Raw genomic sequence first — 14,258 nt, 5'->3', positions numbered from 1 at the left:
ACCACAAGCAACAACCAAACATTTAAAATCAGTATTAAACTCCTGGCAAACATGTATTCACAATTAACAACTGTCTTTAGTCTGGCCTCTGCCTCGATGCAGCACTTGCGAGACCTCTGACGGACAGTAAACCACCAGCTCATCCATCATCACCACTGTGGGGGAGAAGCTCTTCTCCAACATCTGGCCTGGTGTCAAACAAACTAAACTTCTCATTCCATCCGGCAGAGAAAAAAAGCTTCAGTCACACATCTAATGAGCTGGTGTCAGTGTCTTATCAGACAGAGAGGCTTGTTTTGAGAAGCCTGGCAGCTCATTTCAGCGGTCCGCCCTCTGTGATATTTGCGTTTTCATAAGCACACCTCAGTGACTCGGACTCTGGGTCTGGCAGAGCGGGGGGAGGGGAGGAGAGGAGAAGCTCTTGGCACCGCATGGCTGCAATGAATAAGTAAAGGCATTCAGGATCAGCTGTAAGGCCTGAATTAAGACTAAGATGTCTGTGTGCAAGCTTCTAAACATACATCTGTGTGTGTGAGCGCGTCCGTGCACGATGTGTATAAATGTTAATAAGTGACAGCACAGGCGTCACACAAATGCTGCTTTCATAGGAATCATGAAAAAAGCAGTTATGGTGGAAAAAGACAAGCCTTTATGATGTACCCCCCCCCCCCTCCAAACACTGCAACCACAGCCTGTGCTTGTGTTTTAGTTCCAAAGTGGTGTTGACTCAGTGCTGACGTGGTACCAGGGTCGGGTTCAATCTCCTCCCCTCCGACAAGGATTCGAGTACAATTTGGGACATTAGTGCCCTTTTATGGTGTTTAGAGTAAAAATGGTGAGATCCGTTTTTGTTTTTTTTTCTCCCTGCATACAAACAGACCTTTGCATGCCAGCAGACATTTTGACATATGATTTGAATTTTGCATCTATACAGGAGCAAAAAAAGTTGGCCTGCAAGTTCTTACTGTAGCTCTGCAGTATATTTTCCTGGAAACGCTCTCTTATAAAGAAACCAAACAAAGGAGGATGTGAGATACATGACAAACTTAACTCACCGACTCGGGGGCTTTGACGAAGATCTTGGTGCGACCAAGCTGGAACTGATCCTGGTCCATGTTAACGGAGCGTAAGAGATGTAGGACGCCTTGTTTCTCGTCTCCTCGCCACGTCGGCCAGGACTCTTTGGTCAGAATGGCGTACCTGAAGAACAGACAATGGGTTTTGCATAACGAGGGTTGGTTGTTCAGGTTTGGAGGGAGGATGATTTACATAATATCACACGTGTGCCAAATGGACACATTTGTTTCTTTTTTTTATTGATGTTTATGACAGACAAATACATGTTACCTTGTTGCAGTTACATGAATAAGATAAACATCTTGTATGCATTTATCAGTATCTGTCCAGACTTTTTTTTTTCTTTCTTTCTTACAAACAGTAAGAAAAACAATAAAAAAGAAATGCAGTCCAGCAATAATGTACAAAGCAAGCCAGACCTACAACACAAAACATAGATCACAAAACAAAACAAAACAAAACAAAACACCCTAGGAAGTCTCAAATGGACACATTTCTAATGTTGGAGTTCAACAAATCCAACATTTTCTCTCCAATACCCAAACTCAGGGTAAACGTCTGTACGTCTTGGTGTGTGGAACTTATTGGAAACATGTTATGTAAAAGCTAACATGAGGCCAAGGGTGCCACAGAAATATGACTGACTGTAAATGGTAGTGGAAATACTGAGGGGGGATAGTGAAAAAAGCAGCGTCAGCATGGACACTAATCAGACACAGCATTACTACTAAACCAAATACCGTAACAGTCAAAAGAAAGCATGAGTGTGAATCGCAGGTGTGTGTTACCTGTTGAGGAACTTTCTGAAGATTCGGCGGTAGGCGTAACCAGCACGCCTCACCCTGATGTTTTCCTTCAGACCCAGATACTCCACCTGATGTTTCACTCTGAGGGTGAGAGAGCAAACATAACGATCAACATAAGGATGGTATTAAAAAGCTCCTCTCTGTTGTGGCAAATCCCTGAATCATTAATGAATTATCAACATCTTTCCCATGAATTTTATACTGACTAATCCTTCCAGCCTCGAATGGGAAAAACACAAAATACTCATACAGGACACTGACGCCTCTGACTGTGGTATTGTATTGATGTTAAGTTTCCTTCCCTTTTCATATCCTCCCTCATTTTAATATCTTTTGTGTTATCCATTACACATTGTGATATTTTTGTATTCATGACAACTAGTTTGCATATTACCACAGATGGTTAGAGATATCAACTCACACTCGACAACATCTTTTACAAGAAGCTCCAACTCCACTGACGGAAGAAAGTGTCTATCACAGGTCATTGTATGTAAAACAGCTGCATTTTGCCGACTTTTTCCTCAAACAAAGAGCTTTAACTGCTACTTAGTACACTCAGACTTCCTGGGAAAACACTGGTTCCGGTGCTAATTAATGAGCCACCCTGTGCTGGACTCACAACAGGAAGGTCATAGGCGCTGAACAATACTCTACATCTGAACATGTAGCGACCAGAGCCTGCGAGCAGAGAGGAAAGAGCGGGAAACTGAAACAAAGGGATTAAGGGGGTGGGGGTCGTCCCAAACATGTCTCACATGACTAAGTCTTCAGACGGACAGAAAACATAAAAAAAGGAGCAAAAAACAAAAAGGGTGAAAAACAAATCGGAACAATCACCCCATGTTTACGCTCTGAGTGAGAACAGCTGTGGATATGATGTCACAACTTACAAGAATTAAGGTTGAATTTATGTTATTTTCAGTCTTTCCCCAAGTATGGTTATTATTAAAGTTTTTGTCTGACATTACTGCACTTTCAGGGGCAAAATCTGTCAATTTTAGTCAATTTTTAATAATTTCATCTATTCTATACATCGGAAACATATTCGATTGTTGATAATGTTTTAATTGCTACTAGTGTGTGATGGCCACTAGTGTTAAAATAGCTTAAATAACATATAACTTGAAAGAACTGCACAGACTGAGCAATATGGCAGATGGAGGATGAATCACTGTCCCTGGCTGGTTGTTCCTGTTCATGCATGTGATCAATTAGGAGTTAGGACTGATTAACAATAACTACTTTGGTTCTTCAGAGCTGTCTTACATGTGATGCATTGACGTTTACAAACAGTTTCGATGTGATCAGACCCAGTGGATCAGTCACTTACCGACTCTCCTCCCAGTCCCTGGGCTTCTTGGTTTCATTGGGTTTAATGCAGCGGATGTAGTGTGGGGTACATTTCATCAGTGTGCTCACCAGATCGTTGGCTTGTCTCTACAATGTAATTAGAAGAAATATCAGCTGATTGAGCAGACACACACATTTTCTTTTATGCGAAGGCCGTTCCTAGACTAACACACACCTTTATTTTGCTGCCTGCAGTTGTGGGTCGACCCTTCTTCTCAGCGTTGAGGTTCTCGTGAAACAGTGCTCTGATGAAGGCGCTGTCGGAGGAAGAAGGGAGGAGACTGAATAAGTGCTGATGCAGACGATTTGGTATCATCCCCGATCAACAAAAACAGAGCGTGGTAGGCCTTAAAAAAGCATGCAGAGCCAAAGTTAATGATTAAAGACCCACGGCCTTCTGACGAAGGTCACTGGTTTAAATTCCTGAATCGCTTGAGAAGGTCCGAGCTGGGAGGTGGTGGGAAAATTGGGGATGTGTGTTTGTGTGTGTGTGTGTGTGTATGAGAGAGAGAGAGAGAGAGGTATTTGTATAAACACCTCTGTGTGCTGCAAATCTCCTGAGGGTCACAGCTGTACATAGGAACAAAGTTTATGCTGCTATTATTTACAACACACTCACATAAGTCAAACAATTTATAACTTGACATTGAACTTCGACCGTTTGCTTTGTGCAGCATTTGGTAGCGCACTAAATCATCACTAAAATACAGTATTCTTGATATAAAAGTCTCCATTCTCTCCTCAAACACTTAACTTTCTGTATGCATATGTATTATATCATATATTATCTGAATATAATAAATACACTTCAATTTGTGGATGATTTATAGAAGAGGCGTCACAACACTATGATGTTGCTGCAGGTCAGAATGTAGCAGATATTCGTGAAGTTTCCATCTTCATGCTTCTCTCAGCTGAGGACACACGGCTAAATACAGACAGTGAAAGTTTAAGAATAAACAATGTCTCTCAGTTTCCGTTTTGCTGTAAATTTTCGATTCATTTAAAATCTTGTGTGAAGTTCTTCCATTTAAAAGGCCACTATAGATAATCTGATGCAAGTAAAACTGTACTGTGCTTTTGAACTCTTTTGGAAAGTGTTTGGAAAGCATCAGAAAAGATGGTTTACAGTCAGGCCTGGTCTAAAGCTGACACGTACAGCTGCTTAACATTCAACTTAATTCAACTCGCTTCTGTCGCTGCCTTTGGTGTTTATTATTTTATTATTTCAAAGTGCTTTTTGATGTTGTTGTTTGTGTTTTCTTAAATCCAAAGCCTTTCTCCCACATTGGTATTTGTTTGATTTTAAACTTCAGACTGGAGGTTATGGACACAGAAGAAAGGATCAGCAGGTTGTGTGTACAAACAGATCAGAGGTCTGCTAATATTGTCCAGCTGACAATACCGGTCACTCCTTTCTTCTCCGTTCAGACCCGCTGCTCCAGGGGACGAGGCCGCTTCCTTCCTTCTCGTGCTTCCTCTATGTGCGACTGTGCCAAAGTCTTTTATCTATGCGTGTATATATATATATGTTTGTACATATGTGAAATTCATGTTATGTATTTTCCAGCACGTGTCTGAATGGGATTTTGGTTTAAGCTCCTTTCACGCCTCACAAAACGTGCCCACAAAGGGGGTGTGCGGCGGCTGAGGCCCGCGGGGGTTACACAGACAATGCAGGCTGTTTGCACAGATGGCCACTTTGACACAAAGAAAGGCCAAGAAACTAAAACACAGTGGGACCACACTCCACAATGCGTCGCCCCCAGGGAGGAGGCTGCACATTTTAAGACCAGACTGAGCGGACCCCCAAAAAGCTTGTATATCGCGACAGAGACCAGACGTGATCGAGGGCAGAGGGCGAGACGTAACCGAGCCCCCGGCCGCACACACTTCTTTCTACGTCCCGCCGGCTTCCAGATGCACTGGAACGTCTGAAACTCTCATTCAGATGTGTTCAATTATAGCCACATGCGTCACAATAGAAAACTCCCTTCAAGTGCGCGCCACAGAAATCCTCACCACCTGTTTGTGCGGCGAGTTAATAGGAGTTACTTACATTTCACTGCTCTGCATCAGCTCAATGAGGTCAGTAAAAAGGACGTCTCGGTTCCTCTCGCAGAAACCTTCTGCGTCGTAGGACACCTGGAGGAGACACATAAAGGAAGATTTCCAAAGAGTCATAAATGAAATCCTCCAGCAAATGAAAGGCGACACCTGTGTGAAATTAAAAATGGAAACTGATATTCGGACCAGAACTGGTGGCTTCAGTTTTACGGGGGAAAGAAAATGAAGGGTTACAGAGCCGAGCTTTACACCCCCTCAGGATTAGCGTCCTTATAAAACCAGCAGTGGTTTAAAGGTGTATAAATTAAAGCATGTTATTCCTGCTATACTGTCAGCTGAGACTGGGGGAATGTTTTGAGCCCGGTCATGGGAGCCCCTCACGTCTTTATGGCACGGCTCATTAGGCCTGCGGCATGTGTGCCAGGCTGTGGCCACCACACATCTGGTGAATGACATGAGACAACTTAGGCCCAGACCACCAAAATGAGAATGAGAGCAAAACAAAGACGTCTAACGAGCCTTAAGTGAAATAAAGCTGATTAAAATGGATGACACCGATATAAATCAGTGCACACGGAGATGCGACTGCAGCCATAAAAAGTTAAAAGGGAGAGAAGGGAGTTGCAGGACAGAGGGGCGTTTAGTTTAGAGCTGGAAAACTTAAAAGCTCAGAGATGACGACACAAACTCCAGAATTAAAGGACCAGCTGTATAACTGCTATTTATGACAGATCATGCAAGCGGCGAGCGACAGGATCGGCTCCCACACCAACACCATGAAAAATGACATTTTAATAAGCTTCTATTTGCAGAAGTTACCATCAGCAGCCTGCTGCAGACTGCATGTATAAAATATTCATTTACAGTTGATACCACAGCAAAGAGCTGCTCCAAACCTCATATTGAAAGCTATTAAAGCCATTACTCTGTAAGGGAGATAAAGATCTCCCTCGCAAACATCTGCAGTGCACTCCAGCTGACCTTGCCAGCATAGTGGTGGATGATGAAGCCCTGGTTCCAGCTGTTGAAGTGTTCGTGAGTGTTGATCTGCATGCGGAGCTTCTGCAGCATGGTCTGGTCGGCCCCTTCGCCCACCGCGTGCATGGTGGCGCACACATCGTCCAGGATGCTCATGATGCCTGGGGGATTCTGGAAAAAAACACAAGGAAAACACGTCACCCTCGTATCATGAGTCACGGCTCTGACACTCACCAAGACGTTACCAGCTCACTCACACATGGTATGACCTCATGTTTATTTTCGACCAATTTGCTGTAATGACTAAGAGAGTCTGAAAATAAAATATGAACTCAAACGTTTGATATGTGGAAAAATAAGCTGATCAACTCTCATTTAAATTATTTATGGAAAAATGCAAAACATGAATGAACTTCAAAAATTCTCTGGCAGGAAACCTTTGGCTGGATAAAACAGTTCAGGTCACGGCGTCACCTCTCAAGTTCTAGATAGATTGGTATTTAATAGACTAAATGATCAATCAAAATTAACATGCTGATTAATCAGTGTTGACAGTTGTTTTCAGCTGCAGCTGTAATATATGAAGCACATTACAGGTTTAAATATAAACCTTCTGACATAGTGAAATACCATAATAAAGTTCAATCCAACAACTGGGCCCAAATAAATTTTTACCAAACTGTTAATCAGTGTAAAATGTTTCATAAAAAACATGAAGAATCTTTCATTTTTGATACTGAATGAGCGTCTAAATGAAGAGAGGAGCTTCAGTACGGCCTCTCTCAGACATCCCTCTGCTCTGTTTGGCTCCATTATGTCCGAAGTTGGGTCGGTGGCCTTCGGTTTGCACAGTGCGAACAGTGTCTCCGACTCAAAGAACACAAGTCTGTGTCACTGGATTAACTAAAGTGGGTCTGGTGTAAAGAGCTGGACTGTCAGGGCCTGATACTGATCCCCTGTTCCTCTCAGATGGAGGCTTGTTTTAAAGCCCTTGTTGTGGATTTCATGGATTAGACCTCTCAGTGGGACAGATAAATCAAATTAAGAGGCGTGTCGGCACGTTTGAGGATATTAAGATGCAAGTCACGGCAACAGAGCAAAAAACTTGGCAGGAACTCGTGAAACTCTGTTTACAATATGAGGACAATAAAACTGACAAATATTTATTGGAAAAAAAATAGTTTCATATTCCTGTTTGTTGTGATAGTAAATTGATGCAGGGAATCATGATAATTTCCATTATTGATTAATGCGATCATTGTTTTCTTGGTTAAACAATTAATCTTTTGGACTTTAAAATGACATAAATTAATTTATTGTTTTACCAGGCTCCACCTACCATTGTCTATTATGCATTTTCATAAGTTTTGAATGAGATTTCAGACCCACTTTGGATTTCTATCAAAAGTTAATAGAATAAAGTATTGAGCTTGCCGAGTGGGAGTTGTTAATTCTTCAAGATTATTATTTATTTATAGTTTATTTACTTTGCTCTCGATGAGATCGCAGACAATCTTGTTGTTGAAGTACTCGATAGGAGTCCACTTGATGCCCTCTTGCACATACTCCTCCTACAAAGAGAGTTCAGAGTCAGAGACAAAGACACTGAAAACGAAAAGATCAAAGTAGAAGGGGAGTGTGGAGGAGAGGAACATTACCTGCTCGGCCTTTAGAGTCAGCTCAATGAAAATCTGCTGCAGCTTCTCATTCACAAAGTTGATGCAGAACTGCTCAAATCCATTTTTCTAAGGAAAAGACAACATGGTCAGGACAATGCATGGAGCCTGAGTGAGCTTTATCTTCGGCAGAGAACGGATCTCCTTTGGCCTCACTGGGCATTGTTTAAAGAGGGAGCCTCACACAGTCCGCCTGGTATTAAAGGAAAGGCCATATTGTGAACATACAATGGAGCCTGAGCCTGAGCTTTAGGCAGCAGTGGCCTGAGTCTTCCTGTTTGATAGAAAAAGCAGCCGACCTTTTCTTACATTGTATTTACACAGAGAAAACATTGAGACTGAAAGGAGAAACTGGCAGAGGAGATTAGATTAGTTTTTGCCTTTACAGTTTATAATGTTATGTAGTGTCATGCCACACACTAACAACCTTGTTATTAGGATCTAGAGCTGCCTGTAAACCAAAATAATACAAAAACACTTCCATTCGGTTTGTCCAATCCTGTGGACAAGTCACAGGACTTGTCATTAAACAAACTAAACAAACCAGTAATCAGATTAGAAAAGCATGTTGAAGTCTGCTGCCTCAATCAGAAGATGGGACTTAATCCACATGCTTTATAAATTAGTCTCATCCCCTGTGTTTAATCTGTTTAAATGCTCAAAGTTAATACCTGTTAATCTAATTTATGTGTTTCTGCAGAGAGGAATTCCAGGAGCCGTGTGTCAGTGTTGGGAACAGCCAAAAGCACCTACCTGGAAAATTTCAAATCCATAAATGTCCAACACGCCAATATTTAACTCCTGATGATCCTTCACCATGGCTTTGTTGATGGACTGAAATCAAAGAGTTTAGTTACTGAAATATAAGTTTGCCAATGGAAATTGTGTAGGCTTGACTTTTATTATTAAAGCATTGCAATCATACCTCCACCAGGAAGTCAAACACACGGGAGTGCAGGGCTTTGGAGAGGGCGTCTCGAGTGTAACACGCCTGCTCCACGTTCAGTGTCACGTCAATAGACTCCACGGCATTTCCCCACTTGCTGTCCATTTTCCGGCTCGTCAGTTTCTCCTTCAGACGGTTCTGGTCGATCCCGAGCAGGAACGCAGGAAAGGCCAAAACTGTTAAAACACAGAGGAGAAAAGAGAAAGAAGAGAGTTATCATCCACAATCAAAGCCAAACACAAACATCTTCTGCAGAGCTGAAATTATTATTTGGTTAATTGATCAGTTGATCAACCTGGAAATCCCTAAAAAGACTATTTAGATTTTTTTTGGCAACATTTGGCAATTTTTTACTTTCTAAAATATGAAGATTTGCTGTTTTTCTTGGTCTATGTGAAGGTTAAATGTTATTGTTGGGTATTGTTGGGTTGTGTGTGTTGGACAAAACAATTGCAGTTGGCATTTTTAACAATATTCAGAAATCTTGTAGTTTGAATTATTGGTCCAGAAAGTAATTTGAAATGAATTTATCATTACTGTAGCTCATACAGTGATGGCACGTTAAGTTGTTGCGGAGAAATGAATCAGCATGGCATTGATGGGAATGGCTCTGAAATTGCAGGGAGACATTTCTCGAAAAACCAGTATGTAAATCAATATGCAGGCCACATACTGCAGATTTGAAAGGCGGCCTTGTGTGACCTTTTCATAGCAGAGAAACGCTGCTAATCCAATGCTCCAACAGCCACTTTACTCTTATCGTTTGGTGATAAGGCCGCCTCACAGATGAGGAAAGCTCCTGCTGATAATCACACTGCAGGCAGTTGTGGGGTAAAGCCACAGAACTGGGTTGAACCCACTGAAACCGCCGAAACAAAACATCCTCTGGAGAAAATCCAGCACAGATGAGCTTTGAATTACGGCCCGCATGCAGAAAAGAAGAATAGTACTGAGCTAACCCTTGAAAAAAAAAAAGTGTTGTGCGCACCACAGATCATTTGCCCCTGACCTGGCGTTGATATTGTCCCCTGAGAGCCCCTCCCTGCCTTATTACAGTGACTCACTTCCCCTAAAAGGAAATAGCTCTCAGGCCTGCAGACTCACTGTGTCTGGGAATGCATCAGACCACTGCAGTAGCTCCCCTTTTGGGACTTTAGGGTGTGACTGACCATACGCCTGCTTAAATCATGAGGAAAAGTCATCCTTTGTATTCAGCAGGAAAGGTATGGTTTGTATATGGAGGCTCTTACGCAACGTGTATGTGAATTTCAGGAACAATGCACAAGTTCTCCTGCAGGAAATTTGTTAGTCAAAGCACCAGTGGATAGTAAGAGGGGTACGATATCTGTACAGAGGTTTTACCGAGCATCTGGATTCACTTCATTCCAACATGATGTAACACATACAATAAGTCTGTCAATTTCCTTGTGCAATATTGACTCTGTATAACTCTCACTGAAAATAAAGTTTGAATAATAAAATTCTGGGTATGGACACGACTGTCAAATATTCCTTGCTTGTTAAAAGTTTATTCTACCCATCTAATTTTAAAAGGAATAGTAAGACGTCTTTGGAAACTGCTTTTTTCCCCTCAAAAGTTGGATGAGAGGATGGATACACGCTCATGTCTGCACACACAATATGAAGCTGTAGCCACCAGCAGGTTAGCTTAGCTTAGCATAGAAACTGGAAACAAGGGAAAACGGCTAGCCTGACTCCACCTACACCTGCACATCTAAAGCTCACAAATTAACATTATATACGAATGTCGTTTTTAAAATCCACACTGATGGGTTTGAACCTCGAAGCACAGAAACTGAATAATTTTAAAGCTACAGTGCTGCAGAGAACATTTAGACACAATTAGACTTTACATTGGAACTGGGCTCAAGATGTTATTTGTTTCTGGTCACAATGTTTAGTTTGTTCTGGATGATCAGTTTATATCAGATGAGATGTTTTAGTCTAAAATGTTTTTTTCTCTTCAAACAGTTATTTGTACAAAACATCAGGATCAAGTTGCTTCATGTCCCAAACAGACAAATAGTTCAAGTTCAACCACTGATGATTCAGTGACTCCTCTCTGTTGAGTGGTTGGTTGCTGATATTAGGGTGAACTTGGCTGGTGCCGTTTTGTATGTAGAGTGGGGGTAAGTGGTTTAAGCACATGGTAAGTGAGACTGGAAGGAACAGGAAAGGCAGAGATTACGAAGTGCCGCTGTTTCGTCTACACTGAACAAACCAAGGCTTTGTACACAGCATCATAGAAAAGATACAGAGAAGGAAGGAGGAAGGGAAAAAGGAGAGGAATAAGGAGAGGGAGGGGGATTTTTCAAGGTAACTTTAGCCTCTGACGATATATGCACTTTCTATAATAGCGTTTTATTTTCTGCTAATCTAGCATGGTCTTGTGAAGTACTGCAGACAGTTGGCTGCAGCTCTGCATTAACACAATAAAACTTTAGAGACTGAAAGTGGTGAGAGGAAAAACCAACCAGAGAAGGGCAGCTCGGGACACTGAAGAGAGAAGAGACACTCAAGGACACAAAAATACAAAGAGGTTCACCGGCTTTTAAACTCACCCTGAACATCAGCACCATTGTCTTTGGCCTCAGTCATAATAACACAACTTTATCTGTGTCATTCTAGCAACTTGACTCTGTTGGTCGTCTACCACTTTGGTCCAGACTGAAATATCTAAGCAACTACTTGATAAACTATCATTTTTTATACAAAAATACATGGGTCCCAGTTTCAATTCAGTGGCTACAGAAGAAGCTGGCAGAGAGAGAGGCTTTTTATCCTGCACCATCATCAGGTCAAAGTTTAAAGGGATAGTTCAACATTTTGGCACATTGGCCCATTGCCATAATCCCTATAGTTTTAGGAGTAGGTTTGTTACCTTCAATTGTCGGTGCAAGCTATTTTTAGAACGGCGGAGCAGAGCTGCGAGCTGCTCAGAGCTACGCTACGGAGGCTAATGGGATTTCTTGGTTTCCCTCATCTAACTAATCAAATACACAATCCAACAACTCCAAAACGCTCTGGTGGACAAGTTGTGACCTGCACATTCACCACGCTATGAGATAATAACGTAACGCTACGAGACCGAGTTGTTTTCGAGGTAAATTCATGCAAAACCGCTGTTTTTCGGCAAGCAGTCTCTGCATTTGCCTCTAAAACAACTCTGTATCATAACATTACGTAGCTCTGAGCAGCACATGGCTCTGCTCCGCTGTTCTAAAAATAGCTTGCATCGACAATTAAAGGTAACGAACCTACTCCTACGACTACAGGGATTATGGCAATGGCCCAATTTGCCAAAATGTTGATCTATTCCTTTAAAGTGGTACAGTGTTTTTCCTTATGACCCAGTATCTGCAGAGCTAAAGACATCCCTTCCCATTTGCAGCTGTAGGTGTAGTTAGTGCCAATTACACAAGATAGTGAATGCTGGCTGTAGACACTGTCTTGTTGTAACACAGACATTTAGTAGAACAAATATTTGCATGTTTGAATAGTGAGAATATATAAGCATGTTCAGCCCAGTCAACACTCACCATCAGCCACTAGCTTGACAACAGACCTTTGGACCTTGTTTGATTACAATTGGATGATGTTCACATTTATACGTATTTATTTTAAGTCTTTCCTTGAATGTTGCTACCGGTCTGTGACACAGGATGTTTCCCTCAGAGTCTGATGAGGAGGTTTGAAGGGCAATGAAACATGATTGGAGAAGTGAACATTTAATAACATGGAGGGACAATAGTTACCAACAGCCAAAACCAAATAATGTGCGAGGATAAACCTTTAAGAGGTCTAAACAGCAAATTACAAACAGCCCAAGTTGTTGTTTCCATTGAAGTTTTAATGTGATCTTCGGTTGCTACCTGTTTTAGTGTGAACCACATTAACCAAACGAGGTTGTGTTGCGCTCTCTTGTGAACGAGCCCTGCTACTTACACTCTTCACTCTCCACAGCAGCGTAGTTGCCCGATTCCCTGAAACTGATATTCCCCAGGTGTAGGACGCCGGCCACAATCTGCAGCACCATGGACCGGTCTTCCGCTGAGATGCCAATCACACTCATGGCATGCTGAGAAAGAAAAGGAGGAAGAAAAAAAAAATCATGCTAAATCAGGGCCGTGGCGTGGGTTTAAACACTCCTGCGGTACCTAGCTCATGTCCTCTAATTACTCCTGTTGCGGTTTGACTGGTAAACAAAAGCAGGAGGAGGTCGTTGGAAAAGAAAACAAAAGAGGAGTGGTGAGGAGGGAGAGGAATGTAAAGAGGAGACTGTGAGCCACATGAACACTGGTATGAGATTCAGTCACACAAAAAACAACAGTGACAGTGTTAAGTTGTTGCCACTTCTACAGAAGAGACGTTTCTGTACCATTGTCTCCTGGAAGTCACTCTTGTCATTGATGTCGTCCACTTTGTAGGAACCAGACTGGTTGAGGTAAGTGTAGTAATCCAGGCTTGTGATTCCCAGGCTGCTCTTCTGCTCTCCACTGGCTCCTTCTATCAACTGCAGAGCAGGAAATGATTCATGTGAGACATCATGTTTATGCAACACTTATAGACATTACAGAAATCCTGTGATAACGTCATTTTCTTTAAGCATTTTATGTGCTCCATCTGTGCGTGAAGAACGCCGTGCTATGGCAAAACTGAACACTTCTGTCTTTTCCAGAGACCTCAGGCCATACACGACGAAAACAGATTGACCGTCCTCCTGCAGCCAAATGGCACATCGCACACAGTGTGTCCTGAAATCCCCTCACAGACCCTCCTCGCGAGCCAAATGTGTCCCGTTCGCTCTCCGGCTCAGAAAGTAGGTCTCACCTGATAGAATATGTGGAAACTCCTTTCTCCAGGATTCCTCATGACGACACGTGACTTCTCCAGAAGGAAGTTGGAGATTTTCCCTCCGTCTGGTTCGCCACCGGAGCTGAACTGGATCTCAAAGTATTTCCCCTGATGGATCAAAGCATGTTTTTTTTTTTCTCAGTATTGGAGCAAGCTGCAATAATGCTTAAAGCCAGAGCTATGAGATCTGAAACACTGGCACCTGACTGTTTCAGGGGTTTCTGCTGCTGCTGCTGGTGGTGTGTGTATGTGTGTATGTGTGTGTGTGCACATTTCTGATCCTACTTTCTTCTCAAGCCCATAATGTAATATCTGTTCCAGTCAAACTGAGAGCAGAAGCCCAAATCTGAACAGAGACACCTTTTATACAAAGACTGAACCCTAAAAATAAAGGTCCTCAGGCCATTAGTGACAAACCATTTTCCCAAAAACTTTGTCTAAAAATATCCCAAGCTCTGACACAATTGTGCTTTGTGTGCA

General features: G+C 42.2%; 1 protein-coding gene across 2 annotated transcripts in view; it reads right to left on the bottom strand.

Annotated features, from left to right (window-relative positions):
• myo1ea (myosin IEa) overlaps positions 1-14,258 on the bottom strand; it is a 49,878-nt gene that overhangs the window by 9,413 nt on the left and 26,207 nt on the right. For both annotated transcript variants that reach the window (XM_085761630.1, XM_085761638.1), the window contains exons 7-19: positions 13,755-13,886; positions 13,303-13,437; positions 12,870-13,002; positions 8,883-9,079; positions 8,711-8,791; positions 7,940-8,026; positions 7,769-7,852; positions 6,285-6,452; positions 5,296-5,381; positions 3,412-3,493; positions 3,217-3,323; positions 1,866-1,964; positions 1,056-1,200 (exon numbers count right to left, since the gene is read on the bottom strand). In XM_085761630.1, coding sequence (XP_085617756.1) covers positions 1,056-1,200; positions 1,866-1,964; positions 3,217-3,323; positions 3,412-3,493; positions 5,296-5,381; positions 6,285-6,452; positions 7,769-7,852; positions 7,940-8,026; positions 8,711-8,791; positions 8,883-9,079; positions 12,870-13,002; positions 13,303-13,437; positions 13,755-13,886 — 1,536 coding nt within the window. The remainder of the gene's footprint in view (positions 1-1,055; positions 1,201-1,865; positions 1,965-3,216; positions 3,324-3,411; positions 3,494-5,295; positions 5,382-6,284; positions 6,453-7,768; positions 7,853-7,939; positions 8,027-8,710; positions 8,792-8,882; positions 9,080-12,869; positions 13,003-13,302; positions 13,438-13,754; positions 13,887-14,258) is intronic.

Source organism: Trachurus japonicus, chromosome 3 (assembly GCF_045865225.1).
Source record: "Trachurus japonicus isolate A0001 chromosome 3, Traja_1.0".
In the NCBI taxonomy this organism is placed as follows: Eukaryota; Metazoa; Chordata; class Actinopteri; order Carangiformes; family Carangidae; genus Trachurus; species Trachurus japonicus.
Note: the sequence above shows the minus strand (reverse complement) of the source record. Positions and strands in the feature narration are given on the sequence as shown.